The following is a 21,109-nucleotide window of genomic DNA, read 5'->3' as shown; positions in this document are numbered from 1 at the left end:
CCTCCAATTATTTTAAACGTGACACCAAAGGACTTTCTAATAAAACTGAAAGTTAAAAAAGAAGGCATATCTAAATTCCTAAGCCTCCTTTAGCCCCAACTGCTGTCACAACTGAAATGACAGCACACACAGCGGTCTGAATCTCATAATCACTGATGCCTTGTCATCACTCTTAAAGGCTCATTTACCAAACGAAAAAAAAAAAAAGGTAACAAACCAGGGAAAGTCAGGGTTGGAGGTTCTTACTATAGCGTTCCTCTGACAGCAACTGCTGTTCATTATCCTCTCCCTTCACCAACCCCGGTACATTCCTGGTCTCTGCCTACTCAGCAGATTCACGAAAGCTGTGCCGTTTTATGTGCGATCGTACATTTTGGCAGTAAAATTTCCAGTCACTTACCGGGCAAATTCTCAACCACCAACCCCCAAGGCGAACTGTTTCGTGTTAATTGATTTCCAAAATGCTCCTCAAGGCATTACCAGAGGGAGGGGGGTAAAAAAATCAGAAGAACCTAAAGGAGGTGCACAAAGAAACTAAAGGACGATTTGGGCAAAGGCAGACAGGTTAAGCCAACTCGAAGTCCCTGAAAATAATTATGGGGGTTGGGGGGGCGGCCAGAGAAGAGAAATCTAACTTGAGCCTTAACTTTAACTCGACCCCTCTGCCTCTCCTCTGCAGAAATGGTCTAGTACGTCCTACAGACTTTTTTTTTTTTACTTTTTAAAAATCTGACATAAATAACGATGAGAAAGCAATGACAAAGCTGCTTCCTGCCCGTCTTCTTCACAGCACCCCAACCCGTCCCCTGCAACCTTCCGTCCCCCTCGCCACTCACCCACATTTGGAAAAGTTTCTCTCGGTGCCTGCCTTACCTTGACCGGGCTGCCATAATTCAGTCCGTAGAGCTCAAGGTCTGCTGGCCATCAGCGCCTCCAAGCCGCGGCCCTCCTGCCGGCGCCGCGCTCACCATTTGCCGGGGCCGGGCGGGGACGATTCCCCAGCGCGACTCCCCGAGGTGACGGGACTACCTGCTCCTCGAGCCCGGGCGTCCTCAGCGCAGCCTCCGGCTCCGAGCGTATTGGCTCGCGCTAATCCTGATAGACATCCGGGCACTGGGGCCTCTGCAGGCGCGCTCCACTCCGGACCGGCCCGGGGAGCGTCGCGTCCGAAGCCGACAGCGACCGCGGTCCCTGCGGCGACTCCGGAGGAAGGGGACGCCAGGAGGGCTCCCTCGGCGCCGAGCCCACCAAAGCGCAGCTCCCGCAGAGCGGCGCTGCCACGCCGGCCCGCGTTAGCAGGGGAAAGGAAACCGTCCTTGGGCTCACCTCGAGGTGGCCGAGTTCGCCCGGACACCCCCGCCCACAAAGTTCTGGTGGTACGGCCCGACTCCTTAAAAGGGCAGGGCGCTCGGCCGGGCGAGCCCGAGGCTGCGCCGGGCGGGGGCGCCGAGCCCCGAGCGCCGACGCAGCCCAGCTGGTCCGCTCGCAGCCGAGCCCCGCCTGCAGCCTCCTGGCGACCGGTCTCCTGCCAAGGTTTAAACAATGTACACACACGGCCGGAACACGCAGTACCCTGGCGCTCCGAACTCCAGCCCCGGTTTGAATCGGTGTTGAATATTGGGGCCCCAGAACCTGAAGTGAACTAGGAATTAAAAAACAAAACAAAACACAGCAGCAGACCAAGTTCTCTACTTTTGATCGTGCCAAGGCTTGCAGTCAGGAAATGTGCGACTACCGCACACTTGTTTGACTTTGTTGGCTTTCAGTTTTGATTTCGTTTCACTGAAACAAACGTTTACAAAACGCCCTCTCTGTTACTGGACAACAAGCAGACACGAAAAGGCAACAGCAATTCGTTTGGCACTGAAAGAAGTCATTAAGGAATTGACCAGTTTTTAGAAAATAGCTTAGGATGCAAGTCGACAATATATTAAACGCTATAAGTACAAACGAAACCGTGTCCTACTAGGGGGACCAGGGAAGGCATTTAAACCCTGGCTTCCTGATAAGCAGGAGACAACGTCGCGGGTCTCACTGGGGACCAGCAGCACGCTGTAGAGGGGCTGAAAACTTAAATGCATGTCCCCCTGCCACCTAACTCGCAGAACTACTCCAGACTGTATTACTAAGGAACCACGCATAGAGAAATGTTGACATCTGCCTGAAAACTGCAAGGCTATGGGGTGGGGGCTGATGGGGTGGGAGGAAGGCACAAAGCATCTTTATAGTGATTCTCAAAGTGTGATTCGTGGTCTCCCTGGAGTCCCTGAGACCTTCTCAAAGGTCACAGCTATTTTTAGAATAACACAAAGACATTGTCGTTTTCACTGTGCTGACATTTGCACTGATGGAGCAAAAGCAATTGTGGGGAAACTGCTGGAACTTTATCACTCAACAAGGCAGTGGCTCTTCACCACACATTAGCAGTTAAAAAAAAAAAAACTGTTTCCTTTACATATATCCTTAATGAAACGACCAGTAGGGATGACTACTTTTATTAAATCTTGACCCTACATACAGGTCATTTTAGTGTTCTTTGTGACAAAATGGGAAGGTAGTCATGCATGGATGTAAGCGATGGACCATAAAGAAGGCTAATCACCAAAGAATTGATGCTTTTGAACTGTGGTGCTAGAGAAGACTCTTTAGAGTTCCTTGGACTGCAATGAGATCAAACCAGTCAATCCTGAAGGAAATCAGTCCTGAATATTCACTGGAAGGACTGAGGCTGAGGCTGGAGCTCCAATACTCTGGCCACCTGATTTTAAGAGTTGACTCATTAGAAAAGACCCTGATGCTGGGAAACATTGAAAGCAGGAAGAAAAGGGGACAATAGAGGACAAGATGATTGGATGGCATCACCAACTCAACAGACATGAGTTTGAGCAAGCTCCTGGAGATGGTGAAAGACAAGGAAGCCTGGCATGCTGCAGTCCATGGCATCACAAAGAGTCAGACATGACTGAACAACTGAACTGACTGACTGACTGATTTGTTACGTGGCAGACATTTTCACAAAAATGAACGAAGTAAGTCTGTTTCTTCCAGGAAAACAACTGACAGTATTTATTGCCAATAATAAAATTTGAGTTCTGAAGCATTTTGGAAAACTTGACACCTGTCATGGTGAGCTTGACAGCTTCCCAATACTTAAAGACATCCCTGATGAAGTACGGACAGTAAGGAACGTGGCTTTAGAAGACCTGCCTAACCTAGTGACCAAAATTTTCTAAATAGTACAAAATCATGCATGGGTAAAAGATCCACTGAAAGTGCAGGAAAGACCAACGGACATTAATCTATGAAAGTTTAAAACAGTTCAATGAAATGACTCCAGATTCTACACTGCAACTAACCTTTAGGAAACTATGATTGTAGAGTTTTGATATCATATCAAAAAAGGTATTAAAGTACTCCTCCTTTTCCTGTGTGAGGCTACATTTTCTCATTTTCTTCATAGATTTCAACCAAAATAACACTGCAACACACTGAATTCAGAAAAAGATATGAGAATCCAGCTGTCTTTTATTAAGCTAGACAGTAAGGAGATTTGCATAATGCTATTTCTCTTACTAAAGTTTTTAATTTTGGAAATAGTTTTGTTTTTCTCAAAATAAAAACATTATTTAAGTTAACAGGTAATGGGTTAGCTGTTAGCCCATCTTTCTCACAGTTATTCTAAATACCAACCATGATCATTTATGCTTTAAATTGGTATCAGACATATAAAAGCAGCAGAAACAATACTGCATAATGGCATTTACTCACAAAATTTCCATTTATCATTGGCTAGTAATGTAAAATCACTTATATTAAAATTACATTTTCCCCTGTGAACTGTGCTGTTGTATTCCACTAAAGAGGAGGAAATGAAAGAATACGGCAAATATTCACATGCAAGGAAATATGAAGACCATCAGTACACCTGACATTCCCACAGCTCTCAAGATCATTTGTAATGTAAATTACTGAGGGTAATTTGAAACTGAAGTGGGATTACACTTGATTTGTAATAGATCTAGCAAAACTATAGGAAAGTGCAGGAGAAATGACTCTGGAATTGGATACTGCCTGTGGCTGAAGAAGTAGTGCAGTACACACGTGGGCGTGATTTTCTCCAAGTGTTTTGAAAACACCATTGTATCCAACCTACAGTCTTGTTCAGTGGTGAAAATGAACAAAAGATATTCTTAACCTTTTGGGGGCACAGAATTCATTGGCTTCCTGATGAGATTTGAGGATACAGACCCTTACACACAATATTTGCTATACTTTGATGTTTAAGGTCCCCGTGCAGCCCACTTAGGGAGGATCGGAGGCTCCATAGACTTCAGGTGAAGAATCCTTGGCTCCTAAGGTTCACTCACACTGGACAAGCTAATGAACCCAATTTACCTTACAAATAAGGAGTATGTTGTTGTTGCTCAGTTGCTAAGTGAAAAGTGTAAGTCATTCAGTCATGTCCGACTCTTTGCAACCCCATGAACTATGGCCCTCCAGGCTCCTCTGTCCATGGGATTTCCCAGGCAAGAATACTGGAATGGGTAACCATTCCCTTTTCCAGGGGATCTTCCCAACCCAGGGATCGAACTCGAGTCTCCTATGTTACAGGCAGATTCTTTACAGTATGAGCCACCAGGGAAGCCCCAGTATAGCATCTACTTGTAGATACTTACTTCTTCATTTGGGCTATAACCCAGTACTTTACACAATGGACTTTACTGCTCAGATTGTTCTGGCTCTGGCCACTGGAAGCCCTTTCTCATCAGCTCCTGATCCCTTTGATCTATTTGCCTTTTAAGCACTTCCTTACTTTCTGGTACTATGAGATATTCGCTCCCCTTCTATTTTCCCTGCCACAGCTTTCTCTAGAGTCAGCTATTTCCCCCACACATCAGTCTCCTCTTCTTACAAGATACTGCCCATCTCCTGCCGTCACCACCAAACTTCCTAAACAAACAGTGGTCAGCTTGCTTTGTGATCCCACCTTCTTCAAAACTCTCCTGTGTGGACTTGCATGATACTCCTCTATTTGGGGGGACTCATTGTGTTTTATAATTCTTTCTGCTCATACATCCAGGAACCAATATAAGATGCTAGAAAATGTCCCTTATTTCTCAGTCTGTATGCTACCTTGGACAAAAACATCAGTGACCCTCCAGAACTGTAACTCCAGCTCAAACCTCTTCCCACAAAGCCAAGTTCATTCTTCCCAGATGCCCCAAAACACTTTCCTGGGTATAAAAAAGGCACTTTGGGAGGCTGTCCCCAAAGGATTATTTATTCACTTAGTGAAACGTATCATCTCAGAAATGCCAAGAGCCCCCATCATTCAAAATGAACTGCTGCTTGGATCTGCAAAGGGTGGTTTCTCTAGACAGGGAGGGGACAGTCTCATCTTCACCAGAGAAGGGATTGGGGGCGGGGTGGGGTGGGGTGGGGTGGGGTGGGGAGGTCAGTCGCTAAGTCTTGTCGGACTCTGCAACTCCCGGGACTGCAGTATGCTAGGCTTCCCTGACCTTCCCTATCTACCAGGGTTTGTTCAAACTTATGTCCATTGAATCAGTGATGCTATTTAACCATCTCATCCTCTGCCACCCCCTTTTCCTCCTGCCTTCAATCTTTCCCAGCATCAGGGTCTTTTCCAATGAGTCAGCTTTTTGCATCAGGTGGCCAAAGTATAAAGAGTTTCAGCATCAGGATCAGTCCTTCCAATGAATATTTAGGGTTGATTTCCTTTGGGATTGATGGGTTTGATCTCCTTGCAGTCCAAGGGACTCTCAAGAGTCTTCTCTAGCACCACAGTTCAAAAGTGTCAGTTCTTCGGCACTCTGCCTTGTTTATGGTTAGCTGATTCCATTCTTGGGAATGAAAGCAGAAGGCAGAATTCAGAGGACTTTCAATTAGCAGATCAGGGGGGATGCAGAAGCATATGCAACCCAGGAGAAAAAAGCATTTTGAGACTAGTTGTACAGATTTAATCAGTCTGAAAATGCTTTTTCTCCTCCTGGGTTAAAAATGCTTTCATCCTTCTGTTTTACAAAAATATTTTATGACATGAAAAGATATAGTATAAGGTTAAAGGAAAGTTGTTATACAGTGTACTTGTTATGAACCCACTTCATCAAAATTGAAAATAAATTTGTGTATTCAAAAGACTGAGTGGGTCTCTGTACCAGTGGCTAGCTACAAGTATGCCTGGCTGGGAAGGATGGAATGACTTGTCTTATTCTGGGCATTTAAAAATATTCTAAGTATTATAAAATGAACATTTATCTGTATTGTTATTTATTATCATTTTTGCAATATAATAATTTATCATTATTATAGAAAATAAACTATGACCAAATCTTAACTCCAGAAAGGAGACCAAAGGAGATCATCTAATCCACTTCTCCATGCAAGAATGCGCTTTCTCTTCCTAAACTGGCCTGTTTGCATATCTCCAGGGAAAATTTCTTTGAAGAAGGCTGAGAAGGCAGTAGCACCCCACTCCAGTACTCTTGCCTAGAAAATCCCATGGACAGAGGAGCCTGGTGGGCTGCGGTCCATGGGGTGGCTACGAGTCAGGCATGACTGAGCAACTTCACTTTCACTTTTCACTTTCCTGAATTGGAGAAGGAAATGGCAATCCACTCCAGTGTTCTTGCCTGGAGAATCCCAGGGACAGGGGAACCTGGTGGACTGCCATCTATGGGGTCACAGAGTCGGACACGACTGAAGCGACTTAGCAGCAGCAGCAGCAGTAGAGGGCCAAAAAAAAAAAATGATGCTTTTGAATTGTGGTGCTGGAGAAGACTCTTGAGAGAGTCCCTTGGACTGCACAGAAATCAAACCAGTCAATCCTAAAGGAAATCAACCCTGAATATTCATTGGAAGGACACGCTAAAGCTGAAGCTCCAAGACTTTGGCCACCTGATGCAAAGGGCTGTCTCACTGGAAAAGACCCTGATGCTGGGAAAGGCTGAAGGCAAAAGGAGAAGGGGGTGGCACAGGCTGAGATGGCTGGAGAGCAACAACAACTCAATGGACATGAATCTGAGCAAACTCCAGGAGCTGGTGATGGACAGGGAAACCTGGCATACTGCAGTCCATGGGGTCGCAAAGAGTCAGACACAACTGAGCAACTGAATTGAACTGAACTGAACTCCCAGTCTGCTATATCTTCGCCTTGGACCTGGTATGTTTATTTATTTATCTTAATTACTGATATGGTTGGGCTGGAAGTTTTATCAGCTTGTTCTCTCTTCCATTTGTTTCTTTGGGTTCCTCTGCTACTCCAGGCCTGCATTCCTTTGCTCACTTTCAGGCCCCACCCAAACCTACAGAAGCAGAAACTTGGTGGGTGTGGTCCAACAAGCCCTCGAGGTGATTGTTTCACACTCAAGTTTAGATACCACTGCTCTATGGCCAATAGTATGCATCCTCAACTTACCAACTTATATTTAATGAGTCAATATTGTACCAATTCGTTGAGTCTTCCATCATCTGATTCCTATTGGAAATTTTAAATAACCATAATGTCTTTCATTCTCTCCAGAACATCTACCATTCCCTTCGTTCAGGTTCTTCATACATCATCATGCTTTTTCAATAGCTTAGTAAGAAGTATCTCCTTAGACAAGTCTCTCTCCCCACTTAGCCTTCAGTTCCACTGCAAGAATATATTGTTCCTAAAATACATATCTGGAGAAGGAAACGGTAACCCACTCCAGTATTCTTGCCTGGAGAATCCCATGGATGGAGAAGCCTGGTAGGCTACAGTCCACGGGGTCGCATAGAGTCAGACACAACTGAGCGACAGAACAGAACAGAACAGAAAATACATATCAGATGTTACTCTCTCACCAAAAAAAAAAAGAAAGAAAGGAAAAAAAAAAACAATGTATCTTCCCTGCTTCCAAGCTGAAGAATAAGAGTCAAGGCTATGGTTTTTCCCGTGGTCATGTATGGATATGAGAGTTGGACTGTGAAGAAAGCTGATCGCTGAAGAATTGATGCTTTTGAACTGTGGTGCTGGAGAAGACTCTTGAGAGTCCCTTGGACTGCAAGGAGATCCAACCAGTCCATTCTGAAGGAGATCAATTCTGGATGTTCATTGGAAGGACTGATGCTAAAGCTGAAACTCCAATACTTTGGCCACCTCATGCGAAGAGTTGACTCACTGGAAAAGAGTCTGATGCTGGGAGGGATTGGGGGTGGGAGGAGACAGGGACGACAGAGAATGAGATGGCTGGATGGCACCACCGACTCGATGGACATGAGTTTGCGTGAACTCCGGGAGTTGGTGATGGACAGGGAGGCCTGGCGTGCTGTGATTCATGGGGTCGCAAAGAGTCGGACACGACTGAGCGACTGAACTGAACTGAATACCCTTCCCAATTTCGCCCAACACCAGTAGCTTTCTTTCTCATCTACCAACCTCCCTCAGTCCCCTCCCCACCCTATTACCACAAAAGCCCTCCAGCCAGATACTTTTCCTGTGTCAAGAATCTCTGCACAGAGTATTTCCTGTTCGTTGGAATGCCCCTTTCCCTCTTCCCCAGTTGGAGGAGACACCCTGTGCTGGTGGTTTAGTCACTAAGTCGTGTTCAACTCACCAAGGACTATAGGCCGCCAGACTCCCCTGTCTATGGCATTTTCCAGGCAAGAACACTGGAGTGGGTCGCCATTTCCTCCTCCAGGGGAATATCCTGACCCAAGGATCGAACCCAGGTCTCCTGCATTGCAGGCGGGTCCTTTACTGACTGAGTCACCAGGGAACAAAATCCCAACCAAGGCAGTTCTTCTCATAAGACTTCTCTGATATCTTACTGTCACACCCTTTACCTACTAAAACCTCTTAACTCTCTCATGTCTGTCAAGTCATGAGGCTGGATGGGATTGAAGGGAATGTCTGTTCGTTTATGAGAAAGGCAGCCAGAAGATAACGCAGATAATTAAGGAACAAAACTGTGAAGAACTCTGCTGGAGGGGTAGAAGGCATGGATTCCTCTTGCCTCTGAATGCCCCCCACACAGCCAGTCTGAGGCACTCTCTCATTGAGCAGTCACTGGACTCTGACCTGGGTCCACCAACAAAGCAACTGGAGACCAGTGAACGATTTTCAACATTTCTGAAAGTCCAAAGGAAATCACATATTTGCCCATGCAGAGTGTGTGAACGACTTACTCTGCTCTGGGCTTTTCTGGAGCTCACGCCAACTCAGTGTGGCAACACCAGTTGTCAGCTCATGCTGATCCGGAAGTCCAGCTGACAACTGTACGTGGTTGATTTAAAAATAGAAAAACAAACAAAATTGTTTTAAATGGAGTTTGCTTGGTAGAGGGACTCTTTCAAAACATGAGATTCAAAGGAAAAGGGGACAGATTGAAAAAAACAGAACAAAAAACTCCCACACAGAGGACATCACTTTGAAGGCAGGTACTTCCCCTTGGGGAACAACAACAACTTCCCCTTGGATGAGAAATATGTGCTGTGTTGCTTTATCACTAAGTGGTGTCCGGCTCCTTGTGGCCTCATGGACTGTAGCCCGCCAGTCTCCTCTATCCATGGGATTTCCCAGGCAAGAACACTGGAGTATTGAACAGGCATCTCCCGCATTGGCGGGTGGTTTCTTTTCTGCTGAACCAGCAGGGAACTAATGAAACCAAATCTCCAGACTGGGCGGTGGTTTACCACCTTGGCTACACATCTGAGAATTACCTGGGGGAGACTGATCAATTCCTGACACTCAGGCCACATCGCAGGTCAATTAATCTCTGGAGGGGGGCCCATGTATCTGCATTTGTTAAAATGTCCTTGGGCAACTTAATGTGTAGTCACATTTGAGAATCTCTGCTTTTGACCCTTGATCCTCCAAGTAAGGGCCACAGAGTCAGACTTGCAGTGCTCTGTATGGGATATTTGTTAGAAATGCAAACTCTCAGGTTCTATCCCAGATCTACCAAATCAGCATCTGCATTTTAGTAAAATCCCTAGTGATTTTTATGCCCATTAAGGTCTGAGAAACATTGCCTTATAAAATACAGAACATTTAAGACTTGCCTAACCCAGCATTATTTACAGTTGCCAAGATATGGGAGCAACCTAAGTGTCAATCAACAGCTATCTAGATAAAGAAGCTGTCTAGTATACATATACAATGGAATACTACTTAGCCATCAAAAATGAAATTTTGCCACTTGCAGCAACATGGGTGGACTTGGTGGGCATCATGCTAAGTGAAGTAAGTCAGAGAAAGACAAATACTGTATGAGAGCACTTACATAGAGAATCTAAAAACTACAACAAACTAGTGAATAGAACCAAAAAGAAACAGACTCACAGATGCAGAGAACACAGTAGTGGTTACTAGTGGGGAGAAGGCGGAGGAGAGGAGCAATTAGGAGTAGAGGATTAAGAAGCACAAACTATTATGTGTAAAATAAGCTACAAGGGGGACTTCCCTGGTGGTCCAGTGGCTCAGACTTCACGCTCCCAATGCAGAAGGCCCAGGTTCAATCCCTGGTCAGGGAACTAGATCCCATATGTTGCAACTAAGAATTCACGTGTCACAACAAAGATCCTTCATGCTGCAACTAAGACCTGGTGGAGCCAAACAAATAATAACTATTAAAAAAGAAAATAAGCTACAAGGATATATCATAAAACACAAGGAGAATAGCCAATATTTTATGATAACGATAAGCTCAAATGTTATCTGAGTATAACCTTTAAAAACTGTGAATCACTTTATTGTACACCTGTAACATATAATACTGTACATTCAGTTCAGTTCAGTTCAGTCACTCAGTCATGTCCGACTCTTTGCGACCCCATGAATCACAGCACGCCAGGCCTCCCTGTCCATCACCAACTCCCAGAGTTCAAGTACATTAACTACACTTGAGAAATATTCAATTCATATTCATTTAAACCGTGTTAAAGTATTAAGGTATGATCAAATTAGAATATCTTTCTTAAAGTAATTGACTAATTGGATTTACAAATAAAATAATAAATGGAAAACTTGACAACAACAAAACGAATTGCTTAACCTCTCAAAGACAAGTGACTGATATTCCCTTGACCTTCAGTCTAAAACATTAATCTCTAAACAATGTTTTGCAACAGTCCTCTTTGTTGTTGGAGCCTTTTCCACCTTCAAACTACTCTCAAATTTTCCTAATTACATGTAAGAAAAGGGGAAGATATAAGAACTGGAAGAAAGAGGCTATTTCTTTGCAGGACTGTTTCTTCCTTTTGTGAGGGGGAAAAAATTACAGACACAGACAAGCCACAATGATCAGTAAATTGCAGCTTTTAAGTTACAGTAAGATCTGACATCTCCATACATAAAAGAGATTACGTCAACTGATGACATTTCTTATGATACCCAGGCCTGTTCTAAATGTGCTTTTTATCCCCAGCAAATGTTTAAATTCCACCAATTCAAAATCTAATTTGGGGTACCAATTTTACTTTCCATTTGAGGATGGAGGATTTCCTCCCCAAAGTCAGGGAAGTTTTATTTGAGGTTTATTTACCATGAGCTCTGTCTCCTACATGGGCTTCCCTGGTGGTTCAGACAGTAAAGAATCAGCCTGCAATGCAGAACATCCAGGTTTGATCCCTGGGTCAGGAAGATCCCCTGGAGAAGGAAATGGCAACCCACTCCAGTATTCCTGCCTGGAGAATTCCATGAACAGAGGGGCCGGGTGGGTTATAGTCCATGGGGTCACAAAGAGTCGGACACAACTGAATGACTACTAGGTCACAGGCAAAACAGAAAAATTAAGATGAAATCAAATCAACATTTATTAAGCACATGTAGCATCCAAAGTCCTATGCAACCCTATAAAAGAGGTTTTTTGAGTTTTAATATTTGTCTTTTAAGAGCTTACTGTAACCAACAGAAAGAACTGCTCCATTTTCTAAGTCCTAATTATCTTGAAAATCCAGTTGACTCCTGAACAACTCAGGGATTAGAGGCACCCCCCTTCCGCCTTTGCAGAAATACCATGTACCACTTAAGAGTGCGCCCTCCATACCTGAGGTTCTTCCCTATTTGAGATTCTGCATCTGCAGATTCAACCAACCCAGGATTCTGCAGTGCCGCATTACACACTTATTGTCAGCAATCCCAGGACAAGTGGACTTGAACAGTCCAAACCCATATATTCAAGGGTCAACTGCAAAACAAATCTAAAGAACAAAACGTTGATTCATAACCAATTAAACCTTTTCCTAATCAAGGACCTATAAGTTATTGAGCTAATTCAATAGTTTTAAGCATAAGGATGGATTCATTAAAGAGAAAACCACAGTAGTGGGAGTTTCCTAACCATCCAGTGGTTAGGATTTTAACTGCCAGGTCCCAGGTTCAATGGCTGATCATGGAACTAAGATCCCACAGTCTGGCAGTGTAGCCAAATTTAAAAAAAAAGAAAGAAAATTACAGTAATTTTAGTTTACAGTATCGCCTATGTTCTCAGAAAGGAAGGATCAAGTTGAGAATTCTGAGCTGGGAAGCTGTGAGTGCCCTGGACACCTCAAAGCCACTGGCCTCATGCCTTCAAATGCTTAAAAACTTAACAGGCTTAACACTTTTCACTTGGAAATTCACAGAAAAATGACTTTCACCCAAATATGAAAGTATTTCTCAGTACGTGTATTTGAGACACTTGCTTGGCCACAGTGAAAAGCAAGGTACTGAGAATCTTTTGCTGGTGCTATGAATGGCCAGTGTTGCTGATTGCCCACAGTATGCCGGGCCCTGCTCTAAGTGCTCTGCTGATATTAAATTAATTCCCACCACAAGCTGTTAAGCCAAGTACAGTATTACCATCCTGCTCTGCTGCTGCTGCTAAGTCGCATCAGTCGTGTCCAACTCTGTGTGACCCCACAGACAGCAGCCCACCAGGCTCCCCCGTCCCTGGGATTCTCCAGGCAAGAATAGTGGAATGGGTTGCCATTTCCTTCTCCGATACATGAAAGAGAAAAGTGAAAGTGTCGCTCAGTCGTGTCCAACTCTTAGCGACCCCATAGACTGCAGCCCACCAGGCTCCTCAGCCCATAGGATTTTCCAGGCAAGAGTACTGGAGTGGGGTGCCATTGCCTGCTCTACAGGTAAAGAAAGTGAAGTCCAAGAAGTCGGGTAATTTTCTCTAAGTCATGCAGCTGTAAGTGACTGAGCTGTGACCCTAGCACCCTGGCCCCAGGGTCCCATTCTCAATCACCGTGCCCTGCAGCCTCTCCAGAGAAGCTACCATTACCCTCTCGAGGAAACAGTCATAGGATGACTTTTGCAGTCTTTAAGGAAATCATTTTTCCTGCCATCTAGCTGTGTTTCATCACACTCACTCCAAAATTGGACTTCTGAGCCCAGCCGGACGGCTTCTGCAAAAGGCAAATGATCATTTATTATCACGGTTGGTTGGTCTGGTTTCCTTTAGGAGTATTTGGGGTTGAAATTCAATGTCTGGGACCAGAGCATTTGCCATTTTTCTATGACTATTTACAAAAGGCAATTGGAAGTAAACATGGAACTCCAGTTCCCTTTTTTTACCTGATATTTCAGTTACCGTGAACACTAAAGTCCCCCACCAGAACTCACAAGTCACACTGAAGATGTCATTTTCACCCTTCAGGAAAAAAAGGTGGTGGAAAGTCTGCAGAGCTGCAAGTTAATATGACCAAGTCTGGGGGCGGGGGTAATAGTTATTCATCTAGGCGCACATGCAACCCCATGGACTGTAACCCACCCAGTTTCTCTGTGCACTGGATTCTCCAGGCAAGAACACTGGAATGGGTTACCTTTCCCTTCTCCAGGGGATCTTCCCGACCCAGAGATTGAAACTTTGTCTCCTGAGTCTCCTGCGTTGGCAGTTCAATTCTTTACCACTGAGCCACCTGGAAAGCCAAGTGTCATCTAGGACAACCTTTTCTGAACAGAAAGTGGTTTTAGAATAAGACTTAACTTGGCTGAAATAATTTCAACTAACAGCAATTCTCTCCCTCCCTTTAACAAATGTATTATTGCAAGGGGCCATACAGGTAGGCTGTAGCTTTCCAAGAACCTCATATAAGTGGATCACAGCTAAGAGACCAAGATAAAATAATAAACAAAAACTATTTTCTACCCAAACAATTTTTCTAATACTCATACATTTATTTATCAGAGTTGAATCAAGTTCCTGGGAAATACTCTTTCTGGCCAGACTCTTACTGCATACGTGCAATGTAATACTTAACCCCGAGTTTTTCAATAAACTTTGATGACGTCTATAGCATGTTACCCAAGATATCTTTGGCAAGCACCTCCCTGGCCTATGCACCGTTGGTACCTAGCAGTTGGTGGCTAGTTGTTCCCAGAGGGCACCCTCTGTGTGGGCAGTCTGAAACTGCTCTTGGGGAACCTGGGGTTTCCAGAACTTGTGTTGTAAGCTCTGGCACACAGCTCTTGGGAGGTGAATTCCATGGCCCAATGTTTTCTTCACATCTCTTTGATGTTGACAGTCAACCAAGGCTCTTTGGGTATTACCAAAGCAAGGGTTGGAGAGGGAAATGGCAACACACTCCAGTATTCTTGCCGGCAGAATTCCACGGCTGCAATCCATGGGGTCGAAAAGAGTCGAACATGACTGAGTAACTTTCACGTCACTTCAAAGCAAGGGTGCCATGCCTCCCTACCCTGAAGGGTCCCTGACCAGGTGAAAAGCTCAGAGCAGCTTCCTAGGGTTGATTGATAATTCAGCCCAAGCCCTGGAGTTCCTGCTCCAGCCCATTCCCCCCACACAATCCCTTCCCCCCCCCCCACCACAAGAGGTACACTGATTAAATAAAGTTTTGAGTACAAGCAACAACACGGCTTGCACGTAATAGTAAAAGATTTGGGGAAGAAAAATCAGTGGGAGTGGCTATTACATAAGGAACAGAGAGAAAACAGAAAAGACATTCAATCCTCTTCCTTATTTCATAGGTAAGAAATCCAACACCAGGGTTTTCCAGGCTAAAATAGACTTTAATCTGAAGACTTACACACACACACACACGATACTATTACCCTTCCTAAAATGTTTCCTTTAATCTTAACTAATGTTTATAAAATTTTCTTTTGCTAACCTCAAATATCCAGTTAGTCTTTATGTTTAATTGGTGTGCCCAGATCTAAACAGGGTCCTTTTTTTTTTTTTTTAAGTTGCTGAGTCATGTCCGACTCTGACACCCATGGACTGTATAGTCCATAGAATTCTCCAGGCCAGAATACTGGGGTGGGTAGCCTTTCCCTTCTCCAGGGATCGAACCCAGGTCTCCCACATTGCAGGTGGATTCTTTACCAGCTGAGCCACCATGGAAGCCCCATATACAACATCAGTTCAGTTCAGTTCAGTCACTTAGTCGTGTCCGACTCTTTGCGACTCCATGAACCACAGCATGCCAGGCCTCCCTGTCCATCACCAACTCCCAGATTTCACTCAAACTCATGTCCATCGAGTCAGTGATGCCATCCAGCCATCTCATTCTCTGTCGTCCCCGTCTCCTCCCGCCCCCAATCCCTCCCAGCATCAGACTCTTTTCCAGTGAGTCAACTTGTCGCATGAGGTGGCCAAAGTATTGGAGTTTCAGCTTTAGCATAAGTCCTTCCAATGAACACCCAGGATTGATCTCCTTTAGAATGGACTGGTTGGATCTCCTTGCAGTCCAAGGGACTCTGAAGAGTCTTCTCCAGCACCACAGTTCAAAAGCATCAATTCTTCGGCGCTTACCTTTCCTCACAGTCCAACTCTCACATCCATACATGACCACTGGAAAAAGCATAGCCTTGACTAGACGGACCTTGGTTGGCAAAGTAATGTCTCTGCTTTTTAATATGCAACATAAGTATATATAAATAATATATTTTTTAAAATGTAAGCAACTTATATGGTTATGGGTTTATAAGGAAATGAACAGAACAGTAACACTAATATTTAGTTAGTACTCTACCATTTGAGGAGAAGGCAATGGCAAGCCACTCCAGGACTATTGCCTAGAAAATCCCATGGATGGAGGAGCCTGGTAGGCTGCTGTCCGTGGGGTCGCTAAGGGTCAGACATGACTGAGCAACTTCACTTTCCCTTTTCACTTTCACACATTGGAGAAGGAAACGGCAACCCACTCCAGTGTTCTTGCCTGGAGAATCCCAGGGATGGGGGAGCCTGGTGGGCTTCCGTCTATGGGGTCACACAGAGTCGGACACGACTGAAGTGACTTAGCAGCAGCAGCAGCAGCTACCATTTGAAATGGACACATTTGAGAACTGAATGATTTGACTGGGTTGGCCGAAAAGTTCGTTCAGGTGACAGACCCAAACGAACTTTTTGGCCAGCCGAGTATTTGGGGGTTTTTTGTTTTAAACTTTCTAAGAGTTCTTTAAACGGGGCTTGACTTCTTGCCACATTAACTGACAACACAAAGCAAACATCTTTTTCTATACCTTGGCAAACCGCCATATTCATTTCTAAGTATGGCTCAACTTCCAGCGTTTCATCCTCTGCTCTTCAGGGTGGTGAAATATCTCCGGGACATCTTTTAACATGAGTGCTTTTGAGGCACTGCTTCCCCTGGGACATCTTCATCCTTTCCACCTCAACCTGTTTCCTTATTTATGTCGGCAAGTTACTTTCACTCTGCTCATTCAGGGCAGCGCACGCCCAGTCAGCTGTTTCATCTTTAAGTTCATTTATACTCTACCAGAATTTCACTTCCAGCATTGTCACTTTTTGCTTCTTTCCTGCACTTTTGTCTTTGTTGGCCAGTTCTCCCTTTCAATTATCCATTTATGGGAAATGTCATATTGGTTTATCACTAGGACACAAGGAGGCAACAAACTAAGATATTTGCCATCTCTGCAAGAACTAAATGAGCAACTTGGTGACCAATCACCGAAAGGCTTTTAAAAAAGTGATATGATTGGTTATGGATCCGGAGGCTATTTGTTATTTACATAGTAATGTGTGGAGTAATGAGCTAGCAGCAAAGTTTATACTTTGTGAAGTTGCTGTGCTAACTGAAATCTGAACCACGGTGTTGTCACTTAAACCACGTAACTAAAGTTTGTGCGTAGTGGAACTGTGCAAAGCAAGGACTGTGATTCCTCTCTTCAGACACTATTAAATCCATCTGTTCATTGCTGCTTTCATTTTTTTAAAGAGATCACTCCCCCCTCCAATTTTGATTCAAGTTTTGGTTTATAATTATGTGTAGCGTCTAGTAGTTCCAAAGTGAGCCACAAAGCAAGGTGCCTTCAGGAGAGTTTAGCATCTATTTTTGTCTCACCATCAATTTTTCGTTTCTCCTATTAATATTCTTTAATATAAGCAAATACATATAAATAATCATATTCTTCCTCCCTTCCTGGGTAAAAAATAGCATAATTATACATACTGTTCTACGTCTTACGTTTTTCAAATAATATATCATAGAGATCAAACACCAGTAAAAAAAATAAAAGAGAGAGAGAGGAGAGAGACAGTCCTCATTTCTTTTTTATACTTGTATAACCCTCCATTGTGTTGAAGGGCCAAATTTTTTATTTTTAATATTTACTTATTTGGCTGCACTGGTCTTAGTTGCCGCGTGTGGGATCTTTAGCTCTGGAATGCAAACTCTTAGCTGTGTCATATGGGATCTAGTTCCCTGACAAGGGGATGGATCCTGGGCTCCCTGCATTAGCAGCGTAGGATTTTAGCTACTGGACCACCAGGTTAGTCCCAAAGAACCAGAACTCCCTATTGACATTTGGATTACTTCCAGGCTTTTGCTATCACATAGAGTCTGTAATCAATAAACTTGTAGGTATCTTTTTCTTATTTTTGTCAGTATATCTTGGGGATAAATTCCTAGAAGTGAGCTGGCTAGATCAGAAGTAAGTGCCAATGTAATTTTGTAGCCTACTGCCAAATTCTCCTCATAGGGTTATTCGTTTCACATGCCCATCAGCTATGAGTGAGAGCACAGCGCTTTCCCCCCTACAGTCTTATCAACAAGACATGCTGTCAAAAACGCGTGCTTTTTGCCACCTTGACAGACGAGATATGATAGAGTGGTGTCCTTTCGTTTGCATCTCCCTTATCATGCGTGACTGAGCATCTTTTCATCGTAAAGGGACATCTGAAAATGTAACTGCTTTGACAGGTTTGATATTTTAGAATAAGAGTTTTCAAAGGAGCTTTTCACAAAAATAAAGGACTGTTAAACATAATCCTTAATTCTGAGTCATCTAAATACACCCTTCCATACTCACACACACACATAGGCTTTATTCAGGCCAGTTTATCTAATCAACACACATTCGAGGGGTCTGGTGCCCCAGGACCTGGTCTTGCTATGCTAACACAGGTGGGCAGAGGGTATGGGAAGGCCAGGGATGAACAGTTCATCTGGCACCCCAGTGGTTTGCACAGCACGGGAGTTGAGAGCATCTGATGCACCTTTCAATATGGAGTAGTTCACTGGACTAAAAGAGAAAGGGTTTTCTAGGCTTTAGAGGTAGTTTAAGGAAAGAGTAATAAACGGTCAGAGCAGAGCAAGCCTGCCTTTTCCATTAAAAAAAAAAAAAAGTGGTGGAATAGCCTACAGGTACCAGAGAATTATGGTGACAAAAGCAGAGACAGATGCAAGCAAAAGCCTGTGGGCATGCTAAGCCTCCTCAGTTCAGTCAGTTCAGTTCAGTTCAGTTCAGTCGCTCAGTCGTGTCCAACTCTTTGCGACCCCATGAATCACAGCATGCCAGGCCCTCCTCAGTCCTCTCCAACTCTGGTCAACCCCATGGATTGTAGCCCATCAGGCTCCTCTGTCCATGGGATTCTCCAGGCAAGAATACTAGAGTGGGTTGCCATGCCCTCCTCCAGGGGATCTTCCCAACTCAGGGATCGAACCCACTTCTCATTATGAATTTGCAGGCAGGTTCTTTGCCACTAGCACCACCTGCAAAAGCCTAAGTGAAAGTGACAGTGTTAGTTGCTCAGTGGTGTCCGACTCTTTGGAATCCATGGACTGTAGCCCGGAGTCTCCTCAGTCGATGGGATTTTCTAGGCAAGAATACTGGACTGGATTGCCACTTCCTTCCCTAGGGCAGGATCAAACATGGCAAAAGCCTAAAACTACTGTAATAAAAACCTGTAACTAAGTGCCTCTAATATAATACCGAACACTGATTAAGGAGTCCAAGAAAAAGTCGTTCAAAAATAAAGTATCCAGGAAGGTATTTTGTCCAAGGCCAAGGATATAGCCCCCAACCCACATGGGTGGAATCCTTTCTATTTAGGATTACAATCTGAGAAAGGAGCAGGCTTCCTGTGAAACTTTACACTGTGCAGTTTACTAGACAGAGTCTGTCATGATATAAACATGAAATGTAACAGTGAGAAATGAGCTACCACTACCAATGAGACAGCATTAAAAAAAAATAAATCACTCAGAGATTCTTTGATCGAAGTAATTAGACATCTAAACAAAAACCCCAATACAACTAAACCACTTCATAGCTTAGTCCTCATTAAACCTATCAGCAACCATTTACCTTTTCCCTCACACCCACAATTAAGATTGTAAGAGTCAACACAACCCAAGGCAGAATACACAGCTGATTCATCCTCGTTTCCCCACGGCACCATGTGCGGTAGGCACTCAATAAATATTTGGTGTGTGAAAGAATGAAAACACCCTGCCATAGCAACAAGCCCAGACTTTTCCATGGGAGGCTCTTTCTCCTGAAATTATAAGTTGGGGCAACTCCCTAATAAACCTTTCAAATAAATGCAACAAACACTCCTGAAGCACCCAGTATGCCCAGTGTTAGGCACTATTCTTGGCACTGGCATGTAAAGATGAGTAACCCCTAGTCCTTAACACCCGGAGGGAACTCGGTCTACTGTGAGAAATTCAAACTATAAAACACAATGGGAAAATGCCACCGCGGAGAAAAAACGTTGTGGGAACACACGGAGGAACAAGTAATTATGCTGGGAATGAGGGGGAAAGGTGAGCTCAGAGAACCCACAAAAATTCAGCTCCTGCCCCTTCCTCCCCAATACACATGCTCACACACGCTCACACTCCCTCTAAAATGGTACTTGAGAGACCCATAAGCAAGTCACTCCACTGCAAATAACCCTTCAAGGGTCTACAATAAGTCAATGCAAAGCTCACGACCACCACCACCATGTGTGCTAGACATGGTTCTGAGCATTTTATTATAAGTACTTAATCCTTACAATGACCTGATGAGGTTGCTGCTACCATCATCTCAGTTTTACAGATGAAGAAACTGAGTTACAGAATTAAAAAAAACAAAACCTTGTCCGAGATAGTGGGTATGGGCTGAGCTCTGAGCCCAGCTCTGGCGCTCAGGGTTCCTTTTGTAACCACCTATTTCTCTGCCTCCAGTCCTGCCGCTGGGCTTCTTTGCACTATAAAGCTTTGATAATATCGAACTACTTTAAATTCTGAGAACACAACTCAAATTGCTTCAAACCTTTGCACTTCTGCACGGGAAGCCCGTCAGCCACCCCTCACCAAACGCTTCCATTGCATCGCAATAAAAACTGCGGGTGCCCCTCCCATGATCAAAGTATCTTTTGTTACATCCCTCAATCACTGAGTATATTATATCACAACGGATTATAACTAGTCAACTGTATTTACATTTCTACCAATAGATCTTCTTTGCTTCAGTTCAGTTCAGTTGCTCAGTTATGTCCGACTCTTTGTGACCCCATGGACTGCAGCACACCAGGCCGCCTTGTCCATCACCAACTCCCCGAGTTTACTCAAACTCATGTCCATTGAGTCGGTGATGCCATCCAACCAATCTCATCCTCTGTCATCCCCTTCCTGTGATAATTAACCTTTGCTATGCTTTACTGGAATTATTTCTTTAAATATCTTTTTAAAAATGCCACCTCCTTAGAGAGGCCAATCCTGTCTCTATTTTATCTAAAACTGATGTTCCAGGAGACTTCCCTGATGGTCCAGTGGTTAAGACTCCGAGCTTCCACTGCAGGGGGCACAGGTTCTGTCTCTGGTTGGGCAACTAAGATCCCACACGCCCAGCAGCGCAGCCACTTCAATTCTTCAAAAAGAA

The 21,109-nt window shown here is 44.2% G+C and overlaps 1 protein-coding gene across 9 annotated transcripts in view; it reads right to left on the bottom strand.

Moving 5' to 3' along the window:
* The window catches only part of AFF1 (ALF transcription elongation factor 1), a 198,501-nt gene that overhangs the window by 140,941 nt on the left and 36,451 nt on the right, over window positions 1–21,109 (bottom strand). Inside the window, exon 1 of one of the 9 annotated variants that reach the window (XM_088836464.1) lies at window positions 874–1,087. The exons of 7 other annotated variants lie outside the window; for them this stretch is intronic. In XM_088836464.1, coding sequence (XP_088692590.1) covers window positions 874–890 — 17 coding nt within the window. In that variant the 5' untranslated portion in view covers window positions 891–1,087. Of the gene's footprint in view, window positions 1–873; window positions 1,088–21,109 lie in introns of those variants that run through there. One more of the 9 variants, XM_088836465.1, reaches the window with a different exon arrangement.

The sequence above is a fragment of the Moschus berezovskii genome, chromosome 5, assembly GCF_049115385.1.
Source record: "Moschus berezovskii isolate FMDL1 chromosome 5, NW_MosBer_1.0, whole genome shotgun sequence".
NCBI classification, from domain to species: Eukaryota; Metazoa; Chordata; class Mammalia; order Artiodactyla; family Moschidae; genus Moschus; species Moschus berezovskii.
Note: the sequence above shows the minus strand (reverse complement) of the source record. Positions and strands in the feature narration are given on the sequence as shown.